The sequence below is a fragment of the Zonotrichia leucophrys genome, chromosome 7 (genome assembly GCF_028769735.1).
Source record: "Zonotrichia leucophrys gambelii isolate GWCS_2022_RI chromosome 7, RI_Zleu_2.0, whole genome shotgun sequence".
In the NCBI taxonomy this organism is placed as follows: Eukaryota; Metazoa; Chordata; class Aves; order Passeriformes; family Passerellidae; genus Zonotrichia; species Zonotrichia leucophrys.
The window spans coordinates 27612891-27640837 of record NC_088177.1 but is presented as its reverse complement, the minus strand read 5'-3'; the positions used below and the strand labels follow the sequence as shown (position 1 = coordinate 27640837).

Here is a 27947-nt window from a genome sequence, read left to right as displayed (position 1 = left end):
AGAACATTTCTCCTTTTGTTTATTTGGAGAAAAAAATCTACCATTAAGTGATTTGTTAAAATATTAAAGCCCCAGTTTGGCTGGCTCTCAAGCAAGAACGTAGGCTTCTATTATAACATATTGGGAGCTTTCAAACCAAAGCAATTCATAATAAATTTATTCAAATTGACACATTTCTGGTTATAATGTCTTCATTATTTCTTCAGAGTTATGAAACATGAATTATATCACTGTAACCACAACACTAAGTCAAGGAAATCTAATTTTCTGTGAAGTCTGTTTGAACAGTCATCATGTAGCTCAAGGCATACATTCAATTGCTTTTTTTTACTGTTCCTTATATTGGTGTTATTCCAAAGGCTATAGTAATATTATAACCTCATTGCATCTCATTCTAAAAAATATTCTTACTTGGCAGGTTCTAAAAATATCCAGCAACACAAAAAATTAAAAATAATTACATCATTAAAATCTATTAGGCATACATTGAAGCAAAGTACACTTCAGATTATTTGGTATATTTCAAACACTTTCTCTTTAAACAGTACAGGGATTTTATCATCACAGCCAGCATGCTAGCATATATTTTATTCAATTTAGATGAGAACTGAATTAAATTAACATGGCATAGAATTCCTGAATCATGAGATAAACATAAACCAAGAAAGAACTTTTTAAAGCAAAATAAAAAGGTTCTCCATAAGAATCTTTTCTGTCTTATACTTAATTTATTAAATTATTTTAACAATAATGAAGTGAATTATAATTTTAAAAAAATTAAAAACACAACAACAAAAAAAACCCCACCTCTGATGGTCTTTTTTACAGTTTTCTAGGATGGAAAGATTTTTTTTCTCTCACTTTGCTGTCAGAAATGAAAGCCTTAGCTGCAATCATTAAAGGTCTGAATTTGCATTTTTCAGCAATCCAGAGAAATGAGAACAGGTATTGTTAACATCATTATAAAGTTCTTTGTCTATGGATATTCTAACAAAGTTGCTGGTCAGCTGTTTGTCAGATGCTGTGCCAGTGATCAGATAATCTTATAGTAGATTGAAAAGAAATGCAAATTTAAATTATAACTTTGTGAACTCATAGCTGTTAAATCCTCTATAAACTCAAGTTACTGGATGTGGTGTCTAGTGCTAGAAGCCAGCACAGAAAAAACTGCCAAAGCTAAAAATAAATTAATGGATTTGTTTGTAAATAGCTGGTAGGACCTTGTCTCCTAACACAGTCCTCTTTCCCTCCAGTCCTCGTTGTTCAGACAGCTGTTGGACAACCTCACAGAACTAAAACTCCCCTAGACCTACACCTCTCCAGCTTACTGTATTTGGAGCAGGGATTTGAGGGTGAATATTAAAGTCAAAATGACCCTTGATAAGACCTTGCTGGCCTGAACCACCAGTGAGAGCAGTGTGCAAGATCCCTTCTGGAGTACTGGAAGGCAGGATCTCCTCTGCCACAAGCCAGACCAATTTAGATGGCTCTTTGAGTAACTGATTGAGTAAAAAAGAGGCAAACTCTATGAATGAATCTTTACAGACCTGCTATGGAACCTGTCCAAAACCAGCTCAAGCAGACACCCCCAGAAACAGTGTGTCAGTGTGTTATCTGCTAAAAAGTATCAGGAAAAGTGGAAGCCAAGAAGTTTACTGTTCCTAGGGAGGTTAGAAGTATGCATATTTCATTTCCATTTTCTCTTACAAAGCGCCTTTATTTGTGTTATTTTTTGCTATGATCAGATATATGTGTATGTGTAGTTTCCGTGAGGAGTCAGTCTGGACTGGGGTAAGTCTGGACCCTGTTTAAACACTGTTGCTTTAGTGCTTACTGTGGAAGACTTGAGTGGAGGGCTGCCACTGGCAGCTTCTTCCAGCCTTCACCCAGGGCACACCAACAGCTCGTGCTCAGTGTGCTGCCAGGTGGGTCAGGAGTGAGGCAGAAGGTCCTCACTCCTGTGTGATGCTTTGGAGGTGAGGCAAAACTCGATTCCTCTGCACAGGCAACCAACACCACGTTTGCTTCCTGGTCCTGCACAAGGTGGGAGAACAGCTGAAAGACAGTGCTTGCTTTTGATGTGGGTTCCTTCAGCATCTCTTTGTCCTCCTCTGGCACATGATGGCACGGTCAAATGCTCTTGGTTCACCTTGCTGCAAGGGAGCCATGGATGTGCCAGAAGGGCCTGCCAAACACGAGGGGTGGTGTGGTGTTAGTCAGGGACTGTGGAGAACTCTTCTGAGTCTGCTGCATAGATCTGGGCAAGGTACCCTGACCTGAAAAGTCTTCTGAAGTGCTTGGCAGCAGTCAGATAGGGCAGGTGAAGTATTGCCATTGTTTCCAGAGTTCAGGGAATTAATGCATTTCTAGTGTCTGGTGGCTGCATAAGGGAACAGAAACAATTTAACAGCTACTGCAATTCGTTTTCATATTAGGATTCCATTTTTCAGGGAGTAATAGTGAGAATATATCAAATTGTTGACCCTTTGCAAGTGGGTTTCAACATAAATTAATTGTTCTGTTAAAAAAATTAATTTTATGTTTACACTGCAATTTGTCCCTGAAATGGAGGCTCAATTAGAGTTTCAATGATTTACTAAAGACATTTTAAACATAATGTCCAAACAATGCTACATAAATTAAACATGATGTAATTGAGTGTAACACTAAGTGGCTCATCACTGTTGATTCATGTGGAAATCACTGAAATTCTACTGATCATTATGCATTCATTCAGTATTAATGTAGATACCATATGTGCTTCCATGGGGATTCTAGTGTTACTCAGCATTCATTAAGTTTTAATGTACCATTAAAAAGGCATCAAAAGACCCATCTAAAAACACTGCCACAAAGGTAGTTCATTTAAAGACAGTTAAAGCAGCATTTTTCACTTAACTATTGCAATTCAAAGTAAGGTAACAATGAATCAGCAGAAACGGTTCAGGAAAAAATAGCATTTGATATCAAATGCTCTACTGCCTCTACCTAGCAATGCAGGCTAGAGTGTTTGAACTAAATGCAATACATTTGCCCTGTTCCAGATCTGGACAGCTGCTTGTATTTGTAGACAGAAGTATTTAACATGCAAGTACATGGTCTTTAAGTTGAAATAACAACTAACTATATATCATATCCTTAAGATTTGAAGTTCTTTTGTTCACTGGCCAGAGAACTGAAAAAATCACCTGTGAATGGGGTGATCACATCTGTGAATAAATAAGACTCACAAGATTCTATTCAGCTCAATGTTTAGTGCTTTAGCAAACTTTGTGCGAAAGCACTTTAGTGCTTTTCTCAAATTTTGATCTTGTACAGAATAGGTATATCCTGTAGCTGTAGATGACTTGCTATAGCAAAAGGAGACAGATTTAAAAAATAAATGTGTCTAAGAAAAAAAAAATCCTCTTCCCAAGATATTGAGAGAAATAAAGCATAGGCATGCTCAGACCTACATATTTGTTTTGGCAAACCTTGCTGACATATAATTTATAAAATGGCAAAAGTGTACAAGCCTCAAATGCCTATGGCACTGAAGTACTGAAGTTATGTAAGGCTATGAGTGGCACAGAGAGCATGAATGGGGATTGATGAGTTAATATCTCTTTCAGGAAAAGCATTGGAGAGGATAAAATTAGGCTAGCAAGTAGAAGTTCACAACAAACAAAAAATTGTTTTTCAGACAGTGTATCATTAAGTAGAACTCCATATCACACAGGAATGTGTCACTCTTCAAAACTTACGGGAGTTGAAAAATTAAGTTGCCAAGCTCTTGAACAAGACTATTTAAGACTATTAAATACACAGAAATCATCTTCACTTTGGCATTCTCAGAGCTAAAAATTGCTGAAGGTTTAGCATACTTGGGGGTAAGTATTACTTTGTCTATTTTATACTCTTATGTTTCTCCCTAAGAATATACTTTTGATCATTGCCAAAAGCCAGATAGCCAGCTAAATAAACCTTCAGTTTGACCCAGCATAACTATTCTTCCTTTATGCTCTGAAGCTAGAACAGTCTATTGCTTGAAGGTACAATGATTAATCACTTGCATTCATGTAGCAACTTTTGTGCTGAAACATGGTCATCCTAATCAGTTTTCCTTTTTTGTTCTTTTTTTTTAACTACAGCAAACTCATTCCTTTAATCTCTCTTCACATGGTTTCCAAAGGTCTTGTTTTGTTCTCTCACCCAAATTGCCTTCCACTGTTAGATAAGCTATTTAAAGAGTTAGAATTCAATCTGAAATTCTGCTGCTTTTAACATCTTTATTTTTCACTTAGAGATTTGATTCCTGCTTATGTTGTTTTTCCCACTGATGATCAGGCAACTCATGTTTCACATCACCTCCAAATTTTGTTTTTAAAGTAATGTAATAGTTACACAAGACACACCTACTTCCTTTTCCTGACAATATGGTCTAGCAGACTCTTCCTTACACCTTTTCAACCTTTTATCTTTACTTGGCAGGAAAGGCTATGTCTTTTACGTCTATTGAACTTCCAAGCACACCTGACATTCTAAAATATTTTTTTTACTTCAGAAATTTTCTTTTAAAAAACACAACAGCAGACAGAGCTTAAAGTGAAAAAAAAAAAGTCACTATTTACAGGTAGAGCCTTGCAGCCCATGTCCCCCAGACCTCCCTCTCTCGTGGTTCCTTTTCCTGAGGAGCCAAGCCCCAGGTGAACTTGATACATAGAGCTTGTGCCTGTGTCTCATGGCAGCTTCTGTTAAAGCTCAGCTCACAGTAGAGCTCGGGTAGAGGTTACACAGTGTGTAAGAGATGGTCAAAACATGCTTAAAGAGCTGGGGCCACCAGCAGCTCAACTGCCCTCTGCCCATTCAAGAACCACCCTGGCACCCGTGCTGCTCTCGAGAAGGGTTGGCAGCACGCTAACCCTTGGCCATGAGGCACCCCCCTGTGCACTGCCTGGGTGCCCAGCTTGCTCCCAGTCCTCTGCCATTTAAAAAGGAAGATTTCTGCCATCCACTTCTTCAACCTTTGCTTCACCTGCTTGTTTCACTTAGGTGCTGAGTTTAGAATCGCAGCAGCTTGGTGTTCATAGCGTGAGGATTTCCTTTTTGGTACATGCACTTTGAAACTGCAGGTGACCAAATACACTTCAGTTAGCAGAATGCAAGTGTTTAATTAGCTTTTAGCAATTGAAGCAATGGAATAGTGTCTGCTGATCAGACCAGTCCTGCTGTTTAACCAAAGGTGACCAATTTCAGCTCCTGCATTCCATCTCCCCATTTAGTTCAAGTATTTAATTTAGAAAACTGCAATCAGCTTAACTACTTAAAATATTCTTTTTATTGTATTATTGATAAATCAGAGCTATATAAAGCCTTAAGCAAATGTGAAATAATTTCATTTTTTCTTTCTTTGCCACTTCAGATTAAGTGTGACTATACCCTGCTAGATTGAAGTCTTTCTTGCTTTCTTGGAGATCACATATAGGGAAAAAAGGAAAAAGACATTAAACAGGCAGACAGACACATATATCTGAGGGAAAACTACGAAAATCTGGGTCCAGCTATAGTTTATTAAATATTTTTAAACTAGAAATATTTTAACCATTAGTAAGTACTCTAGTGGTTAATGTACACCAGCACTAGCACACTGAGTACACTAGCACTTGCAAACAGCCACTGTTGGCCAGATTTTTTTTTTAATAGCTGTTAGAGGTTCTGTGGACTTAACTCTCCCTCTGCCCTGGGCTGATTGTATGCTTCAATTCCTTTACTCCTTTGGATGGTCACCACCACATACACCACAAACCCTGTCTTTAATAGTTGCATTCTTTAAACTATTCTGTCACTTGTGAAGATTTCCTTGGATGCCCAGTATTTAGTGTATTTAGTATTCTTGTTACTCTGGCTGGGATGACATCAAAAATAATGGGCAAAGCAAAATCTGCCCTGCTTAGTACTGAGAACAACTGGCAAAATGGATGAAGAGGCTAAAGAAAATTTCTTCCATCAGTCTGGAAGACTAGGAATTTCTGAAGAATGCATTCTAGTATTGTCTTAACAAGGACAGCTTATATATCATGTTTGTTATTTGTATTAACTGTGACCCAGCTCTCAGTAAAAAGTGTATCAGTTGTTCTGAGAGCATTGAAATGACTAAGGGTAAACTTCAGAATAAGCTTTCCACTTTACCCCTCAAACTCCTGCTATAAGCATTCTTTGGGACATTCACCAGACACTCATGGAAACTAATGTTTTAGAAATCACCAAGCAGATTTGTTGAAACAGAAGACAGTTGTTCTTCACCCACAACAGCTGCTATCAACAAAACAGCCACTAAAAATACACTCATTGTACAATCAATCCCAAACTGCTAACAAGCAAACATCACTGGTGTTTGTTTATAATGACACTGCTATGTTATGGGCACGAGACTGTTCTCAAAGCTTGGGAAATTCACAGAGGAATTACATTCCTTATGTGAACAACTTACATTCCAATTAAACTCTTTGGGATTCTTTTTGGCAATAGAGGTCTATTTCAGCTGGGAATGACACAGCCCTAATTATTTCCAGGTCCATACATGCACAATCACTCTGAAATAATACTAATAATACTACTACTAAGTTGAAATTTCCTAAAATTATTCATTTTCTTTTTAGATACATTTATTTTTCCTTTTCCCAATGCTAAGAGATTTTCTTCCATCAGTATATTAGGAAATATGGAACATGCTGTTCAAGAAAAGCATCCAGATCTAAAAAACCAAAATTCCTTTTATCTCTACCTCATGCCTTCTCCTTTCCCCTCTCATTGTTTTTTTTGTTTTTTTTTTTCTCTTAACTGTCTTAAATAATTTAGTCAATTAACAGTTTTGGTGATCTTTTCATGGTGATGGAGGGATGTGAAAAGAGAAGTGTTCATCTCCTCTTTCACTTAAACACTATCTGTTGTCCTGTTAGAGAATGTAAGGTTTAATACAGCTAAAAATGAGAAAACCATACATCTCTCCCTAATATGCTGCTTGAAGACATAAACCCACCAAAAATGTAAATTGCTTGTGTTAATAAGTAGGAACAGATGACAAAAATTAATGCAACTTTATGTAAAATATATTGCAATAGACTCTTGATGAAAAGTGTCTGTGTTAGTTCCCATACCAAATAGCTCTTTCAAGGAAGACAAAACAAAATTAAGTTTTTAAGTTTTTAACAAGCATAGTTTACCATACTTGGAAATTTCATGTCATTTTAGCAAGGACACCTTCCCTCTCACAAAGCTACCCAATCAGAAATTTTAAAGAAAGAAACATCCATCCTAGCTGTGATTTTCAACTGCGTTGTATAAAATAATCCCCCACAGAAGGCAAGCCTTTCAATTAGAAGCTGTGAAACATTTCCATTGATATTGCTACAGCTTTGCTTTATCACCAAAATAGACTTCATAAGAAATCTGTCTACAAGTGATATTTCAGCTATGCCATCAGCAGCCAAGCACTAACAGAAAACCACAGCTCCAGAACCTCAGACCATTCACAGCATCCACAAACATTTTTGGGCTCATGATTGTGGCAGTTCTGGTCCAAACACACCATTTTGACTTCAGCCTCACAGTCAGTTAACCCAGACAGAAAAATTAAGACATATTCCCTTCTGCAAGGAGCTCTATTTGTTTGGCTCCCAACCCACTTGCTTAGTCATTTACATTTAGTCTTTTATCTTGCTGTAGTTGTCCAATACCTCATAGGATGCAGTCTGGCCAAGCACTCAAGGATGTATGCTCTACTGCTCAACAGCACTTTTTCCTTGTTTCTACCTAATAGAAGTATTGAAAACCTTTTGACAACTTAAAACAGGATTCTGAGTAGCTCCAACTGAAAATGTTTGCTTTGGCTGGTAACAGCTACCTGAAATAAAGCTAAAAGTATTAGATACTGTCATGTGTGATACCATGCTTCTTGTCCACATCCACATAATTTTCATGTCTTCCCTGGAGATGGTCATGCTGTATGCTACAATTACAAGTAGCTGGAAAAACTCAGGCACTGATTACTTAATGTACATCCCAAAAATGGTGACACTGAGTGGTCCAACAATTTGCAGCTGCAAAGTATAAGAGCTCTTACCTTGGCCTTATAAACTTTAGTCACAAGAATACTTCCAAAAGTTGTCTGGTGATGCTGTCCCAGCAAAACTGCTCCCTTCTCCATCTGTAGTCTTAATTTTATTCTTCTGTAGAATAAATTTAAAAATACATCTTCTATAATAGCTTCCAAGATCATTTTTACTACCTACCTCTTTGCTTTGCAAGCCCTCCTTAACTTGAAAGCCCTGGAGTCTGAACTGTGCACCGTGCTATGTGGATACCTGCTGCTTCTTCAAAGAACTGGTACCAGTAGCTTATAATGCACCTTCACTGGGCCTGCTGTTTCTTCTGGACAATTACACTGACATTTCATTTACTATCCTGACTCTCATTCCCAAACATTTTGACTGCCCTGCAAAAGCAAGGGGATTATCAGAGGTATGGTGTAACCACCTGCCTCCTGTTGGAAAACATCCGTGACACATGTTGTCCAAACTGTAAGTATTCTTGGGCTCAAAAAATAGTCTGTTTACCCTGCATGTAAGGTATCCACAACAAAAATTAAATGCTGTCTAGCTTGGGCTTGCAGTTACTAGAAACACTTACTTGTCATTTGAGCAGAAATGTTTTTATGCTTGAATAATGAATAAACACATCAAGTTCATCAATAAGAGTTTCTCTAGTAGACTTTAATAAAAGAGTGTAAGAAAAAAAAGCATCTGTAGAAATACAATAGCAAGATTTAAAAATGTCTTACATATACATGTTGGAAGAAGAGGGAAAGAGAAAGTTTAGCTAAACAGAATTGCCAGCTAGTCACAAGTCTCATTGAAGAGTTTCACAGTACTATAGCATGTGTAGACATTTCAGTTAGTTATCAAGCAAGTTCAGTTACACAAAGAAGAAACCCTAAAATTCAAGCAAGGTGGTTTTAATCTCTGTTACATCAGATGATATTTGCCTTCAGGAGTTCACATGTTTATTTTTAATATATGGGACTAAGAAGCATACAGTAGTACAGTTTTGCTGTCAAAACTAAAGAAAAGAACAAAGTATATTTATTTGAACTTTCCCCAAAATAAGAAATTCGACAATGTTGATTTTTTGAAAAAGTGAAACATCATATATATTTGCATTAGCACAGATGGAGATTAAAATTATTTTATTAAATAACTTTGGTCACCTTGGCAGAGAATACCAACATTTGTAAAAAAACCTCTAACTCCCACACACTCAAAGTACAAGGAAAAGACCCTTTCACAATGCAACCCCTTCTCTGGCAGTTTAAGATCAGCATGGTGTATAGGAATGCCTAAAACACAGACTTCAAATAGCACAATGAGCACAGACTACAATCCAGGGAGCAAGTTACAATTTTCAAGTCCCTCAAGACACCGTGAAATCCAGAATGTAAGTCCCAGTTAGAAACTAGAAAAGCCCCTATATCTTTTATCTCACTATTTTCAAGTGAAGGTTGAAACTTTCTTTTGCAGTCAGACCCTGAAACAGATCTATTGAACTACCATGTGAGCTTCCCCCACCCTCAGAATGAACTCTGGATTGGAGGGAAGAACAAGGAAGTGGTAACACATTGGAAGTTGTAACACCATTGACAAGGGACTAAAATACAGGAGAGAAAACAGGAGAGAACAGCAATGAAAGAAAATGTTCTTCAGATCTCTTTATGAATTTCTATTTACTAAAATATTCCTTAAAGGGGTTCAGCATTAAGTTAACACCATAACTTGTAATTGGTAATTGACTCTGTACTAGAAAAGTAATTAGACCTCTTTGAGATTATTGCACAAAAACCTGGCAGCAAACAATTTGAAAATGCACATATAGATCAGTTTCTGAAACTGAGTTACATAATGTTTCTAAAATACAATACATATATATATAGTTAGAGAACAGAAACTAAATACAATTGCTTAATTTTAAATCAAGTCCAGCACAAAAATATTTTAATATGGCAAATACCCCAGGACTAGCTGCATTCATCCATAATGTAGCTATTTCATCATGAATGTGATCATTTTTCCACCCCTCCCCCAAAATGTATAATCTTGGTGAAAAAACTCAAAATAGATAAAATATAACATCGAACATTTTCTTTTAATAGATATTCCTATTTTTGTATTTAATGCTTAATCTATAAATATGATATCTGACATAAGCATGATTTATGTGGTTTTGTGCTATTTTAAGATTGAAATATCTTATATTAATAAGTCCAAAGCAGTTCATTTTTTAGTTATACTTCTAGTGAAAAAAATATTCTATTTCATTAGGTATCAAAACTGGAATTTGTTTTTTATTAGTAAGTGACTCTAAGTTGATGGTTACTTAAAGATATAATTAGTTCACAAAAATTATTGCTTATCTGAGTGCTAGGTAAATATTCTATACAGATATTTAAACAGTAGTTGAGAAACATCATGTCACACTACTGTTAAGAAAAGGTTATGAGTAGTACAAAAGTTTCCAATAATTTATGTCCTGAATTTTGTGTGTGTGCTATCAGGAAAAACAATTACAGGAAGGTAAAAAAAAAATCCAAATACATATCCCAATTACTGTCTGCTAAAGGAACAAAAACATCAATTTTTTTTTTTTTTTTTAGACAGGAACAAAGTATTGCATTGAATTAAGATTTCTACTAATTACAATTTTAATTTAATAAAGTAATATGGAGGCAGCATGTGGTATATTTAAGTTCATACAATCTGTTAAAGTAATACACATTCGAAAATTAATTATTTAATCTAAACCTTTTAGGTCTCTTCCAATCTGTAATTTCAGCACAGTGCTACACATTGTTCAGTCTTGAAGGCTAAAATCAACAATCTTCAATTCTCATTCTATCATAAGCAAAGCTTACCTACACCTTGTCTTAAAACATTTTAGCAGCACAGTCAGCTTTATAAAGATAAAAAGGCAAAATATTACTATAATTTACATATTCTAATAATCTTTTCAAGGCATCAAAAGACCCAGCTTGAAATTGTTATTACCGTTGACAAAAATATATTAACATATACTCGCATTTACACTTTCAAAAATTTGTAGTTAGTATTAAGTTGGCCTAAGAAGCAGTAGTAAAGTGCAAAACATTTGGTATAATATCTAGGGATTAGCCTTAGCTTCTGTGGAATACAAAGGATTAAGCCTGGCTCTTCCATTGACAGCTATGGTGTTTGATGGAGGACCAACCTGGAGGCAGGGTGTGGGAAGAAAAAAAAGAAAGAAAAAAATATTAGAGAAATGTTAACCTAAATTTCCAGACTTTTATCTCTCTAATATGTTACACAATGTTATTTCATTTCTTGTTTTTCTCACTGCAATGGAACACCTCCTATATGATTTCTTAACTAAGCATATATTCCAAGGAAGAGGAAACAGAAGACATTACTTAGAAACATATTTTATCCTGACTAAAACTTTCATGTATAATTATTCAAAAGACACATAATTTTTAGTCCTTCTCCACATCTGGTTGCAATTTGAAAACATCACTAAACCAAACGTTTTTATTAAATATTGAACAAACCTGATTTCTTACTAACTCTTCTAACAATTTATACCGTGGCAATGTTTCTTTTATCAGAAGCAAAGCGCAACTTTTAGCAGAAATAGCCAAAGCCTGATTTTCAGTGGAACTGCATAACCCAACAGCTCCAGCTGGAGTTAATGGGAGCTCTAGATGCTCCACAGCCATGAGAACCACATACCACAGCACACAGTTTACCCAACACAATAAAAACATTCTCAAGAGAAAAATCCTTAAAAAGAAACCTCACTTGACCCATTTTAGGTTAGTAATTACTGAGGGCCCTATTGAACAGGAAAGACCAGCAACACAAAAGGCCACAGATCTCAGCACTGCATACTCATAACATATTAAGTAAAACAGAAGGTGAAAAAAAATTAAAGAACTTGGCAAGCCGTGCCCGGATTTTATTTTTTAAATGGCTCTCAGAGCTGCCAGAAGAGAGATTATGATGAGAGGTAAAAAGAGAAGCAAGTACCTGACAGACATCTCTCATTGTTCAAATGGATCAGATTATTACTCCTTTTCCTGACTGCAGCACGATACTGGAATCTATGAGGTGCATGCATTCTAGAAATCCTCTCAATTCTCAAAAGCACTTTTGGGTGCAAATAACTTATTGATACAAAATGCTTCATTCCTCTCTCCCACTACTGCCAGTTGTCCATGTTAAACATAAAATGAGACCATGTTTTTATTAACTTTGCTGTAGGCCAAAAAAATCTCTTTCTGCTGTCAGACATACCTGTACCACAGCATATGCACTCTGAGAGTGAAAAGAACAGCATGTACAATTTTATGCTTGGCAAAACTTCAGTGAGTTCTTCACTGCATTTTGTTTGTGTTCCAGGGGTTTTTTTTAAGCCTGGTTCAGATTTCTGTGCTGCAGAGTGCTCTTCTTTATGGTTACAGCTTCTTCATTATTATAATTTCTTCTTAAAAAGTACAGTCCTTTCATCACCTCAGTCTCAACATGTAATTTACTGACAAAGCACATCTCCCACCCACAGAAGAGAAAGGGAGGGGAAAACCAATTTCAGTCATTATCTCTCTCCCCTTCCCCATGCCATTCTTGTACCTGACTGATAAAGACTGTATGGGTCAACTCTACACTAAGAACATTCCTATTATAAAGAATGAATAAATAAAAGAAGTGTCATATTATTCAGAATGTAATTATGCACTAGAAGAAAAAAAAAAAAATCCTAAAAATATATGCAAATAAAATCCAAACAGTATTTCTGGTAGATTCTGAACAATATAGCGTTTTCTTAATCTTATCCTGTTTTTAATATGATTACTGTCATGTAGTTAAAAGCAACCCTACAGTGTATTATATACCATTTTTACTGACAGGAGATCAAACCCTACTTGAGCATGCTTGCAACTTTTCCAGGAAACTCAGTCCTATTCACTGTAGAAAGGATGGGAGATATTACAAGCCTCAGAGAGGCTGCTGCACTACTACACTGAAACAAAAACCTATGAAACAGAACGTTCCACCATCTGACCATTCTCTGTGAGATTTTGACCCGAGGGAATCAAAGACTTCCATAAAACAAACAAAGAAAAATATCCCCACACAGTATTAGGTGAAGTGGAAAAGGGAAGGAAAAAAACCTACTGAATTTCTTCGACCTTCTGCAATGAAAAATTATTCCTCAAAACAGAATGCAAATTACTAATGTGAAGTCAAGAAAACTTTGTGAAACCATGATTTTCTGGTTGCATACTAAAAACAGTACAGATTTTAGAAATGCAGACTGTTTTACCCAATGAGAGATATCTAGGTCAATTTTAGGAGAGAAAGTTTTTAACCAGAGGGGGTAGGGGAAGATGGTCCTTCTGGGACTGCTGACAAAAGATTGAGAAATATCTTAGTTATGATGCCTAACAGATTAAGGACCTGATAAAGCATAAATAAGAAAATTGTCTTCAGAAATGTGTGTTATGTGCCTGCAAAATGTTGTAGCCACTTCAGGTCTAGAACGAAGCTGTTCAGCAGGTTTCTAAAGCCAAACCCTTTCAAACCATGTAAACACAAACAAGTCAGATTTTACGGACAAGATACTTAATAAGAGAGAATGAAATAGAGATTTCTATTTCATTTCAGGAAAATTTTGATTATGTTCGTACTGTATGAAATTAGAGACATTTGAAGCTCTGTGGGTGCATTCACCAGTTCATTCTGCAAAACTGACCCTCTTCCCCACCTCCCTTCCCATTGTTAAGAGACCTCTTGGCAGCAGTTTGTGCCAAAACTAACTGCTTTTAGAATCAGGCATTAGTATGGTAATTCTGAAGGAAGCACCATGAGTTCTTTGTTTTGGATGCAATGATGAAAACTCACCCTTTTCAATCTGGCAGCAGCCTCTCCAGAGCGGATTGCAGCCAGCAGGCTCTGGTGGATCTGCTCGGGGTCAGCGCGCGGGAGCGTCACCGCCGTTTGTCTCTTGGTGACAGGGCGTGGGTGGCCAGGGGAAGCACCTGACTGCGCCTGACTCTTCTGCTCACTGTGCACATGGCTGTCTTTCTATAAAGGGAGGAAGTGGAAGGAAAGAAGCCAAAAAGTTTTCATCTGAATTAGTTATAAATGGAAAATCTGAAACAACCTGGCACAAGGTTGCTTAGCAAACTGCTGCCATTCTAGTGTTTGCTTGGTTCGACATTTCTGACATCAGCCACACTTCCAGCATAGCACATAGTTTCTCTCTCAAGTAATTATGCTGGCAAAACTTTACAGCTCCATTCAAGTGCGCTTGTGGCATGACCACTTGAAGCCAAATGGATCACACCACTCAGAATTAAATTTAAGAAACCAACACATAGAACTATAAAGAACAAATTGTAAACACTCCAAACACAAAAATAAGTATTACACAGGATATATGACTATTTAATTTACAGTTCTTTAAAGCAGGGGATGCTAATTATGGCAGGAAATAATTATTTCAATCATCTGAATGATGTTGCTTTCATTTTTAACATTCCCTGTATTCCTGCACTTCATTATAATGCTGTGCTGCTGGTGGACACCAGGTGGACAGGGTGTTTTCCCTGCACAAATACAGCACTTTCTGGCCAGGAAGCGGTTCAGAAACAAGCCTTTACATCAGCTGCTCTTGATGGCACTGGATCCACAGTCAATTAGTATTAGAAATAAAGTTTACCTTATCCATTAGACAATTTTGTGACCCCGCTGTTATGGTCTGTAAGGAAGGACTTTTCACTTCAGGCATGGAGGTAGCTGAGGAGAATCCAGCTGCCAAAGGGACAGAGGAGAGTTCTACTGGAAATTCCTCTCTGGGTGCCTGGCTAGTGATTGTACGCGTTTTGTTGAATGATTGTGACCTTTTGACGGCAGATGAGACAGCAAGAGCAAAAGGAGATGGTCTTGAGCTGGAGTATGGCTTTGGAACTGCAAAATTTCTGAGAGTTTTTAGATTCAGTGGTGCTGGAGGACAGGAGGGAACATTTAAAGGCTTATTGCTTTTAACAGGAGAAGTGGAAGGTTCAATGATTTTTCCATCATCAACTTTTTCTTGATCTGCAGGAGGAGAGGGAATAGTTGTTTTTGGTAAAGGCAAAGCAGTCAAATCAGGTGATGAGATTTTTTTTCCCATCTCTGTATTCTTAACTTCATTTTGAATTGAATTAGGAGCACAAACTGTGCTTCTGGCAACTGCAGATGTCACATAGTGACCTGACGCTCTTCGCTGCATCTGCAGATAAAAAGAACTAGGCTTCATTGTAGGACTTAATGGGCTTAATGCATTTGACTTGTCCTGAGTCTCAGAAGAAGCATTTGTATTATCCAAGTTTAGCTTCAGTGGGACAGGCTGCCTGAAAGACTCACTTTCCATCTGGTTGCTCTTGGTAGCAATCTCAGCTCCAGAGGTCACAGTATGCTCAGAAATGCTGTTCACTCTCTGCAGCAGACCATTTGCTGCTGCAGATTCATTTTGTGACCCAACCTGTAAAGGACCCACGCTTTTTGACAGATGAGGAATTTCAGTTTGCACTATGACTTCTTTGGGCTCTTCCAAAGAAGATACCTCTTGATCCTTATGATCTGATAGAACTTCTGATTCCCAACTCTTCATCATTTCTAAGAATTTTGGAGGAACTATCTTATAAGTAGTCATCCCAATTTTTGGTATGTAATCCCTTGTAATTTCATTAGCAGGTTTGGGTTTAGGTTTGGTGTCCGGTCTATAAAAAGGCTGATCTTTTACAGGAGAGTCACCTGGAGTTTCAGCAGTTGTTTCTGGTGAAGCAAAATCACTGCCATTTATATAGATGTGACTCTGGTCTTTTATTGGAATTACTTTTTTATGAGTAACTTCTTGTGTCTCAAGATTTTGTTCTATTGAAGTATCTTCACTCTCTTGATGCATTCCATGCATCACTTGAGCAAGGGAGTTGTTCTTATCTCTGTTGTGTTGAGGAACCAGTTCTCTAAATGTGGATGATTCGACACCCTGAGGAACAGTAATTTCCTTCTGCTCAGTCCTTCCCAAATTGCTATCCAAAGTCTGGATTCCAACATCCTGAGTTTTTACTGTTTCCAAGCCAGTTGCATTTGTTTTGCCATCTTGTTTTTCTGAAATCAGTGGAGGATAATTCCTATGATTTACAGAGATGTCATTTTTACATGCCTGGCAGTTTGATAGTCTGTCAATTTCAAGCTTGTTATTCTCTTGAAAATCGACTGTTTTAATTTCGGCTGGCTGAAGTTCTTTTCCTTCTTCTGTTGTTGGAAGGAGTTTTGTATCACTGTGATCTTTAAGTTAAAGAAAGATTCCAAAATTAATACAAATGCCAAAAAGATTCAAGCTTCCTTATTACATCATGAAGCTCTGTATCCAGTGTATTTAGTAACAATTAGTAGCTTCTCACTGATGCTAATATTTTCGCTAACCCTTTTAAAGATATATTTATATTTGATTAATAATGTCAAATAATTATATTCTAACTCAAGTATTCTTCCTTAATAAACAGGTTACAGATAACATGCATCAACTTAATAGAAAAATTATTCTAGAACAATTTAAAAAGTGCTAACAAATTCCAGTTCATTTTATAGGCATCAGTGACTCGAGACCTCAAGGACTATTCAATATTGAGTTAGATGCAGTTTTTATTTAGTTTAGTTTTTATTTAGCTACACATTTGTGGCTTCTGTTCTTAAGTTTTAATGTTACAAATCTTGTCAAATACACCTTACGTATTTGTACAAGGAACCAACTGAAAAACATATGGACAAGAGCAATTTGCCAAACCTATTTTTCCTACCTTTTAGTTGGTCTGGTAATTCAATTTTCCACCTCTGGACTAAACATGTGATCATCTCCGAAACACATGAATATTTTGGTCAAATTCTTTTAAACACAATATTGGCAAAAAATACATTTTTCAGGAATAGTCATATGGAGTAGTATTTTGTAGGGGGGAAAAAAAGTCTCATTTCATGTATGCTATAAAATGGTATTTAAAATTTATATCACATATAAACAGGACTTGTGTTGTTATGATTTATTAACAGAGGTGCACTGAGTATAAAAGACTATAGAAGGCCTAATATATAAATCTGAAAATCAGTGTCACAAAAGAACAAAATAAATCAGTCGGGCCACTAAATCCACAGAGAAATTTATGGCCCATTAGATGCACAGGATGTCGTCATTTTCTTTCAGATCAGTGTGCCACTTTCTGTTACTTGTGCTTAAAAATATTTGCATTTTAATGCAGAAAACTCATCCTAATTTCATAAGCAAGGAACAACTGATGGCTTCTTCTTCCCCAGTGGGATGTGGCAGCCATGTCACCCCATGTGGCAGGACTGCCTTTGTGTCCAGCCTTCCCCCTCCTCAGCACTGTCCCACCCACTCCATCCTATAACAGCACAATGCAGCTTTGACTACAGCCAAAACAAAAATTTATTACAAACAACCCCCAAAAAACCCCAAAACTGCAGCCAATTCTTGTCACCTCATCTCAAAGAAAACACACTAGAGCTAGAGCAAGTGTAAAGAAAATAATCTGATTATAACAATCCAAGAGTTGACTACATAGACTACATAGTTGTTTCTTCAAAGGAATAGGAAAGTTCAAGCTTCAAGTATTAACAACAAGTAGGAACTACTCACCAACATTTTTATTTTGATCTAAAATTTCAAGCTTCCTATCTGTTTGAAATCCAGCATCCTCGCTGCTTATTTCAGTCTGTAGTCCCCTGCAAAGCACAACAGTACGTTAAATATGCTGGTATCATTCATTTCAGTAAACACAAGGAATGATGCAAGAACTGGCAAAATTCTCCAAACACAGATGGACAAAACAGAACTGCTCTGCCAAACACTGGAATACTCAACAGAATCGAGTTAAAAAAAAAAAAAAAAAAAACCAAAAAAAAAAAGAGGAAATGCTGCCATGATATTTTACCAAAATGACATGCAGCTCCACTGGCTTCTGTGTAAGCAGATGATCAGTCTTCCTTTGTCTTCTCCCCCTCATTTTGTTTACACGTGCAGTTTGAACAACCCACTTTCCAAGAGCAACTCTAGTCCAGTGAAGCCACAATGGTTCTTCACTCATATAAAGTTTTTCTGACACCCTCAATCTAAAATGTGTCCCTGACTTTGTCCCCTGCATGCTGCATGAGACACTGACTGAGCATGAACACACAAACTGAGCAGTACAGACTTCTCAAAGTAGTCCCTTTCAAGAAATACCTTGAGAACAGAAAAGAAACACATATACAACATGTTACATTCTAAACATCTTGGAAAACATATAATATCTATTTTCCTTATTTCTCTTGGGACAAGAGAACTGCAAAAATTCTGAATAAAAACCTCATCTTTTTGGGTGTGGGGTGGACATATTATCTCCTTGGCTTCAAAAGGTAAATGAAAAAGGCAGAAATACTTTAAAATTTATTGATAAAATGTTATTAAAACTTCAAACTTTATTCAAAGTATTTTTATAATATGTAGTTAGAAATACTGGCATTATAAAGATTCCAAATTATTTGCCACATCAAATGCATTAGTTGTCAGAACCAGCGCTTTGAGCTGACACATCTGCTTTGAATCATTTAAAATGACACATTTCTCAATAACCATCCATGCCTGTGTTGTCTGTATAGTCCCAAACACACTGTAAGTGTCCCATAAACTGCTGAACAGGAGCATATGCTCTCAAAATTATTGCTGGAAGAAAGTTAAAGCTCAGTCCCGCACTCTGTTCTCTTGCTTAGCTCCATTCCTTTTAACAGAGCAGGGTGGCTGAACTAAAACTATTAACCATAGGCTGAACTAGAATTTTAATAGGAATTCAAAAAAAAATCAAATCAAAACCCACCAAACCCAAAAGCCACAAAACACCATGGAATATCGTTATAGAAATTAGTGGTTTTGACTGGAATATTTTGCATGTATCCTAGGCTGTATAAAAAAGAAACACTTGTCAAAGTAACTAGATCTTATGTATAAAATCAAAATTATCTAAAGTTTTCCAGAAATATAATGTCAGAGAAGCCCCACTCCTCATTTTGGAATCCCCAAGATATTTCAGGAAGCAACTGCCAAGCTCTAAAGCCAGAGTGCAGTACCTTCCACCTGATCAACACCAGACATGAAAGACATCAAAGGTCACTACCAATTCACAGGGTGGAAGGGAAAGAAAAATTCCCTGGACAATTAGGCAAACTGGCCCAATAACACAGGCCTGACAAATTGCAAACTGAAGACAATTTATTAGATCCATAAAGAGGAGAATCACCCAAGCAACTGGGACAATATTCACCAGGACAGAGTAGCAAAGATTTTTGCAAAGCCACATTTGGCCTTGGACTGACAAAAACGTCCCTTCAAACACAAGTTAAACATCCCTTTACTACCTTGAAAGTTCTTGGCTACTAGGGCAGTCACACGTTTTGGCTTCAGTACAATAATCGAAATAGTTCTTTCAATTTAATTTGGGAACAGTAGCCAGCTTAGTTGCCCCAGGGAACAGAGAAATAGTGAATTACATTAACACAATGGGACTTCTCTGGACAATCAACATTTATTTCAAGCAGGCACTAACTCATGTTGGAAACCTGCTGAGTCAGGTAGTTTAACAAACATGCTGAAGGGCAAAGGTACAGCATCACCAGAAGGGAAAAAGAGCAGTTAAGGAAACTAATGTGTTTATTCTTTAAAAAAGCTGAATTAACTTGTTTTCCTGAGAGCAAATGGATTGAGACAGGTCAAGACCACATATAAGGAAAAGAAAAAATAAAAATTAAAGCCAAAACAAATATGCAAGCAATAAGAATCATGCCCAAAAGAACAGTAATGGCTGATGTATCCATTTTCCCTCATCTGCAAGAATTATTTGGTACATTTTTATTTAACTAATCAATCCAAGGTTTTTTGCAGCATTCTGCTCTAGTAAATACATTGGACATTTTAGAGCTGGGTTCAGCTTTTCTGGGCTCCAGCTGTTTGAGTAGTAAGGAAAGGGAAGATTAAACAAAACTGCAGAACACTTCATTGTCATTTTTGTTGAAAAGCTGCATGAATTACTGTGCACAGAAGAGTGCTACAATGAAAGTTAAGCATATTAAAGCTCATTCCTCTCTCACAATTCTCTATTCTGTGCTTCACAATGAAACAGCACTCTGTATTTTATTTGCCTCCCCCATTGTCCCCCCAATGCTCCTTCCTTTGTCACAAAACGTACTTACTTGCCATCTGTGCTCATATTTTCTTGTTTTTCTTCCTCGAAGCTTTGCGCGTTGTCTGTGGGAACACTGCCAGGAGCAGGAGCTGATGAAGCAGGATCATTTTTGTCACTTCCCAGTGATACCTCAGCAGAGCTGAAGGCTGCAGTAACATCTCCTGTCCCAGGAGAGGTGTTGGTGCTTCCACTGTCCCCTCCCTGTTGCACACCTATCTCCTCCCTTTCATCAATCTCCTCCAGGTTGTATTCTGAGCTCCTTACATCTACAGCCACAAAAGAAAGGAAAAGAGAGTAAAAATACCTCCAAACCAACAAAGCCCAAACCAACCCACAGCTCTCAATGCAGGTGGTAGATTAAAAGGGATAAAAGGGACTGTTCAAGGCAGCCTAAACAATTTGAAGAAGGAAAACAGAATTTTTTTCATAGTTCAGGTAAATTAAAAAAAAATAAAATTAAGAGATCCATTCAATCTTCACAGAATTCTCTGTATCTTTTCAATTCTCTCTCTTGACACAAGAATATGCTGATCACTGTGCTACTGTCCATCTAGTTCTGTATCTACTGTAAAACATTTCCCATATTTACTCAAGTATTGAATTAGGATTATTACATATATTTTCATTTATCTCATAACCCCAAATTTCATGGAGGTGGACAGTTGCTTTTACTCAGACTTCTTTTTTACTGCTTTTTACTCAGCTACTTCCATTAGCTCTCCAGTGAGTTTTAAAATACACAATTCCTCTACATCAGAGTAGGAATGTTCAAGAACTAAATAAAGGGTAACCGAAATACCAATTTTGTCCATGGTTTGAACAAGTTTCACCACCACTATGAAAAATTTCCCATAACCATCCTAAGTGTATTAAAGTGTCTTGTGCAGTGCTTCATGTTACAGTACAAAAATAAAGTTCATAGAAAAGTGCTAATCCATTAAAATGCTGACATTTGCAGCCAGAGAACAGTTCAACTAAAAGGTTGAGTTGCTGGATTAGGACACAGATAAATCAGTGTACTTGAATCAATAAATACACCTGACCAGGGTACTCCCATCAGCTCTGGGTGCACTCACACCTGTTAGGGACAAGCCTTGCACTTGGACAATTAGGCTTCAGTCTAAGCAGCATCAGTAAATTTCCAAGTGTATACCAAAGTCACCAAAGAAAACAAAAAGGAATACTGGAAAGTTGCAGACCCCAGAGTACAAAAATACCCAAAAACTTAGACTGACAAAAATGTTAGACTGACCTTTCTTAGTAGCTGGTATCCTACAATGCTTCCAGTACCTCTAGAGAAGTACAGTGTTATAGAAAAGTAATAAGAGAATGTATGTATTGGACAAAGGCTCTGTACAGAACTGAAACTTTGGAGTTTACAATATGGTCATTAGTCAAGAGTCCAGTAATACCAAAGATACTCATTCAGAGTTACAGAGAAACTAGAAAAGCCAAGTATTTTACTGTTTAATTCTTGGTTTTGTATTGCAATCTTGTAATAGTGTTTTGTAGTTACACATTAAGCAATGTGGTCAACACATGCCATAGTGCTGAACGCAGAGGCAATTTAAAGCCCCAAGGAAAGAAAGGCAAGACTGCAAAGTGGTGCAGGTGAGCTCCTTCCATGTGGTTTCAGCACAGGCACATACAAATATGTCACATTGGTATTACAGGGACTCCTACAGGTTTACTAGTCATAAGGGCCTTCTCTTCCTTTCATTGTCCATCAACCCCTTTTCCACCTAGAGAACACTCATTCCCAGCAGCCTCATGCTTTGGGGGATCATTTTGGCGATGGCAGTACCATTTCACGTGTGACAAGTTAAACATATATCTGTCAAAATGAAAAAACAAAGCATAACAGAATGTGAGCAAACATTGACCTGGCTAAGGTTATCCCACAGCCCTAACTGGCTCTCTAGAACATTGCCTCCTTCACTGGTGAGACCTATTATGCCATGGGCCTGAGCCATCACCAACGACAGGAACAAAGACTGAGATTTTCAGTCTAAATGCTCTATGGAAACCTGAATTAGACAACAAAGAAGAGCCAGGATTTCTGACAAGGGAAATGGAAGCATTCTGGAGCTGCTATGGCTTTGTGCCCAGGCACTGCTGGCATTCTCTGCTGCTTTTCCTCTGGAGACGACTGTAACAAAGGCTGAGTTGTATCTATACTCCTGGGATGGAAACGTAGCTTGGGTTGGTAGGAGACATTCCTGACATTCCTGCTATGTCAAAGTCTGTTCTTTGCTGTACTAGAAACACTTCCAAGCATTGGGGTCAACTAACCTGACCTACAAATGGATAATACCAAACAAAAACAGCCCTCATACTTCTTAAGAAATGCTCTACCTCCTCTGTCAGCATAAGACCAGCCCTGCTTGCTAGGGGACTTTCATCTGTTACTGGGTCTGGTTCCAGACCTGGGCCATCGCTGCTGCAGGAGAACAAAACCTGAATACGTTTGAACACAAACAACATTTAAAAGCCATCCTTCACTTACGTCATGCAGGTAACTCCCTAGGGCAGCACTTCTGACTCTGATTTGTCTCCAAACCCTCAGTCTATAGCTCTTACATGCAATATGGAAGAACTTACAGCAATATTGGCTACATACTGTTGTCTTATCGCTTATACACCTTATCCATAGTTCCATATGTAATATAAATCGCATTTCCACCTGCATATAGTTTATTCTCTGGGAACATCAGTCACTGGGCCTTAAGTAGCCCTAAGTCAATACAGCTAGAGTTACAGTGTGTCACTGTGGAGGTAGATCTACAGACGAGTACACACATGTATATACACACACACACACCCCCCTGATGACTGAGATACCAACTGCAAGCCTCCTTTGAGCAGTAAAAACACCCCATGCCCAGCAGAGAACAGGCTGGTGCTACTCTGTGAGCTCTCCTGCTCATAAGCACCAGAGCCTGAAAGCCTGACTACATCATGCAAATCTGCTCTTGAATCTACAGCCCCTAACAAGGTGCTTAAGAAATACTGTAACCAATAGGATTATATCAAGGATTTGTTTGATGCAAAGTTTTCTAAAAATCTCTGATTTCAAAATTCACTTTGAATACTGTTTTACTGTCTTCCCTAGAAAAGTAAAGAGTAATAATTAATTAAACTTTGGGAAGGTGAACAAAAATCATAATTGATAAAGAGAATTGTTGTTTATAATCCCTAATTACCTCTCTGTCAATGCTTATTCTAGTAGATGTGTGTCTTCAAACTACTTTTGTCAAGGTACATAGTTTTTACACCATGGGAAAACTGTCATTTCACAAGAGAAATGTTGCTTATTCCATACTGTATCATGTATATGTGTCTAAGTAGTGCATAGCTAAGAGACACCAAAACATTTGCAGTGGTTCATTTTAGGGCAAAAGGTAACACTGTATTTGCAGCTTAGGTTTTTTTGCTTACTTGCTGAAGTAACACTGCATAACAGAACCACTCTGGAATGACAATCACAGCCAAACAAAAACTCAATGCTTCCCAGATGCCTGACAATCAAAGCAGTATTAATCCAAATGGAAGGAACTCCTGGGTTTTGGTAAAGTTAAAATTATGTCAAATTTCGCAATTTAAGTGGTACTGAACTATTTTATCCATTTAAAACAATACCCAAACACGGATAATTTTCAGACTAGGAATAGGACAAGCGTACTGCATCTGATTTTGCTGCAGGTTAATACTGTTTCTCCCAGCATGAGGGCCTTTGCTATAAGGACCCTTTATACACAGGCCTCATGACAGTTTCAGAGATGCCACCAGAGAGCAGCAGTATCCCACGAGAAAAAAAACAGGCCATGAAGCTGGGCTATGTGACTTATATGTACATTAAACAAAACTGCTCTACATTAAGTCTTCAGCAAAGGACACTGCATGAAGACACGAGGAAAACTAGAGACTGAAGATTGTCACTAACTGCAAAGGTAAATCCAAGGGCTCAGCATAGACTGTCCTAAGCCCAGTAAAGATGATTACCTTTTTCTATTTCTTTCCATTACAGCTTAAATTAAAATATTTCATTACAGCACTCAAATGCCTCAAGCAGAAGTTTCTAAATCTAAGAAATATAAACAAGCCATTTCTTTGAAGTTCAGGGTTGTTTATCTACACAGCACTTGTTAATTACAGTGATGGGAAAGGCAAAAATTCTAGCACAGATCAACAATCTTAAGATGGAAACAAGTAGAAGAAAACAAAAGAACTTGATTTAAAATCACAGTATGATGAACTTGCTCATCTTAGACACATTGCATTTGGACGGACAGTTTTCAACACACAAAATTCAGTGCTAATAAACAAACCACACACTCAGATTTGACTATCCTCTTTCATCTGCTGCAACAGCTAAGACAAGGAAAGGTTACAACTTTGTGAGATCTTCAACCCCAGACTCCACAGCATACGTTCACATTCCCATTTAGTATGTTACATATTGTTTCTACTTTATGTCTTTTTCAATAATTTACATAAATTGCCCTAAACACAAACCAAGTCCAAGTTTACTGATTACTGTTTTTTTATTTTTCCCCCTTTGCCAGAGGCCTATCATCCTAGCAGATGACTTTCAGCTCTTGTGGTACATTGTTTTACCACTCCAAACAATTTGACTGGCATACAGAATAAAACACCTGGAAAACTACTTTAAAATACCTGTCAGCTAGCACAGTAACTGAGTGCTTAGCCTTATATAATGACAGGGGCACCCCACAGGCTTAGCATTTATACACCTGATTCTTAATAAATTCACTGAAGAGTTATTTTTTCAGACTGCACTGGCACTGATTATTCTGAAAGCTTTTGCAAATTCTAGAAGACTTCTAGATGTTGTATACTGTAACTGAACCCCACAGTCTGGTGCTTACAAACAACAGTATTGCACAGTGCAAACGACATAAATTTAAAAAAGCATTATGTTCAGCAGCTAAATAATTGTATTTTAAACAGCTATACTTTCATAAATCACATTTTTCCCATAATACCCAACAAATAATTTAATGTATAAACAGCTATTTATGCATTCAGTTTAGATTTACAACTTATGTTTTCAAAGGCTGTTCAGATGTCAACCAAAGCCAGGCACAGATTTGCTCCTGCCCCTTTGTTATGCAGGTCAAGGGCAGCACAAGGCAGGGTTCTAAAAACAACACTGGGCTTTAGCTTTTGAAAACCTTGTTATGAGGTACAAAAAAAAAAATCACAAAAAATTCTGGATAGTTCTTTTCTGTAACTTGTAAGGAAGGAGAGAAATCAGAGAAAATGTTTAGTTTATTAAATGCAAAGCACAGATAGCAACACAAAATATATTGTATTTGTTTCTGTAGACAACAAAGGTAAAATATTCTTACTTTAGAAAGCCACGCTTTTACTTCAAAGGAAAACTTAATTGATCTGAAGCACTAAAATTAGTTCTATACTTATGACACATCTGTAATAATAATAGTAATCTGTAATAGTAATTTATTGCTATGAATTAACATAACTTGCTAGGAAGTAAATTATATCAGTACTTTTGTAGAAACAACCAACCTGTTTCAGGCTGCATTTCAGTGGCTCTTCCTTCCACTTTAGTGGAGGCTGATTCTGTTGACTCTGTTACTGCAAAAAGTGAAGCAACAACCTTTATCACCTCTCAGTTTCAGCACCAACAAAAGTTCTAAATAAAATGTTAGCTTGTGGTCATACAGCCTAGCAATTTCATCAAGAAACTCCTCTGAAACAATTAGTTCTCATTGTCACATTTTCCAGATATTTTAATCTCAACTCTTAGGTATTTTTGAACCAGCAAACTGAATTTCTGATCAAATGGAAGAATTATATAAAAACAAGTGGACATTCTCTAGGATTCTTCTAGTCAGTCCATTTACTATGATATTCTCTCAGAGTAGCTAATCTTTTCTCCCCACCCCAAGCAGTCCATCAGAATAACATAAACACAATTCTGTACTTAACCTAAATATAATTAATTTGGTATTGTCTGGGGTTTTTTTCTGATCTGCATGCTCTAAATACTTCTCTTTCTCACACCTGTGGGAAAATAACACAAGATTGATGAGGAGCACTGTAAACACACTCAAGTGACTTGCAGTAGGGGTGCAAAACCCCACATACATGATGTTAATTGCTTTTTAATCTGGTGTGTTTGACAAGTGGAACACCTGTGTTCAGATAACATAAGGCCTGTGATTAGACTTACAAGGCATCTTATGAGGGATGCTGGAGATTCCTGCCCTGCTGTGGGTAAGATCAAAGCACCGTGGCAGATACACCTGTGTGAATCCCTGACACAGAGGAAGGGAGCAGGTTTGGCAGCCGTCAGGCACGGGCTGGGCTCTGCGGTGCCGGTGTTCCCGCTTGGGTTCCCACCTGGACACCTCTGCCTGGGCGCTGCTCCCAGGCTGCCCTGGCCGGTGAGGGAACATCAACAAAGGCATCCTTTGCATCTGCGCTTTTGTGGTTGCTCACTCGAGGTTCTCATCTCATACGGTGGCGTTACCTTAATGTTTAGCCAGCTATACTTTCTGTTGCCTTGCAATTAAAGAGCATAAAAAGATTACCAGGCTCATTACTGCTTTCCCTTTGATCTCCGGGCGCTCTGGAGGGCGGCTCGGGCGCCTTGCGCTTGGTCCTGCGCAGCGAGGAGCTGAGGGCAGCGGAGTCGCTGAGCGGCAGGGAGCCCTTCCGCACCAAGCCCACCGCGGCCTGCCAGGGGACACGGCGCAGGAACGTTATTAGCAGTCGCTGGAAAACACTGAAACAGCTCCCGTAATTATCCTCCAAAAGTATTCATGATGTTCATTTGGGAAAGAGAGAATGTATTACCGAATGTATGGTGTTTTTTCATCTTAATTCCTCCAAGGAGTTGTTTATAAAAAAAAAGATTTTCTCGAGTAATTGAATATATTCACAGATGTGCAACATAGAGCAATAGAAGAAAATCAGTTGTTACATAGAGTCTAAAAGAGAATTTGAATTCTTTTATGCCCAAAGGCTATTTTAAAATCCAAAATAAATCTTTTCTAAAAGTAGCTAAAATCATTGTGGAAAGAAGTTTCAACTACATCCTACCACAACAACATAACACAGTGTTTCCTTCTCCATTCTTTCAACAGCAGTCCTAATTGGCCTGTATACATGATTAGTATGGATTTCTTTCCCTCCTTGAAATACTTGAACTTTGATAAAAATTTTTAGAATGCCTGATTTCAAAACTTATAAAGTACAACTGTCTTAGAATATTTAACAAAGTTAAATTTACTAAGTTGCAAAGAAAAGTTATAGTACCTAGTGATGTTACAGCATAGTAATGCCTTTATTATTGTAGCAAAAGTAAAAAAATCTTAATTCATAAATAATCAAAACAATTAAAAATGGACAAAGGATACTTGCTGAAGACCTCATATTTTTATGATACAGCAGTCCAATTGCATTTTAAGCTGTTTTTAGAAACACATTCTCTGTCTCAGAAAGACAGTGGTTGTAAATTTGCCTGCCATTCCTAACTACAGTTTGCCTTATGCTGAAGAAAATTATAATATCCACACCTATTAGATAGACAGTGTTCAGGATTCCAGCAATAAAGGAA

The 27947-nt window shown here is 37.4% G+C and overlaps 1 protein-coding gene across 6 annotated transcripts in view; it reads right to left on the bottom strand.

Annotated features, from left to right (window-relative positions):
- Positions 1 to 8738: 8738 nt before the first annotated feature.
- The window catches only part of COBLL1 (cordon-bleu WH2 repeat protein like 1), a 74117-nt gene continuing 54908 nt past the window's right edge, over positions 8739 to 27947 (bottom strand). For all 6 annotated transcript variants that reach the window (XM_064718423.1, XM_064718425.1, XM_064718424.1 and 3 more), the window contains 7 exons: positions 26920 to 27064; positions 25892 to 25960; positions 20346 to 20604; positions 17761 to 17846; positions 14782 to 16394; positions 13962 to 14144; positions 8739 to 11274 (listed from right to left, as the gene is read on the bottom strand). In XM_064718423.1, the coding sequence (XP_064574493.1) occupies positions 11188 to 11274; positions 13962 to 14144; positions 14782 to 16394; positions 17761 to 17846; positions 20346 to 20604; positions 25892 to 25960; positions 26920 to 27064 (2442 nt within the window). In that variant the 3' untranslated portion in view covers positions 8739 to 11187. The remainder of the gene's footprint in view (positions 11275 to 13961; positions 14145 to 14781; positions 16395 to 17760; positions 17847 to 20345; positions 20605 to 25891; positions 25961 to 26919; positions 27065 to 27947) is intronic.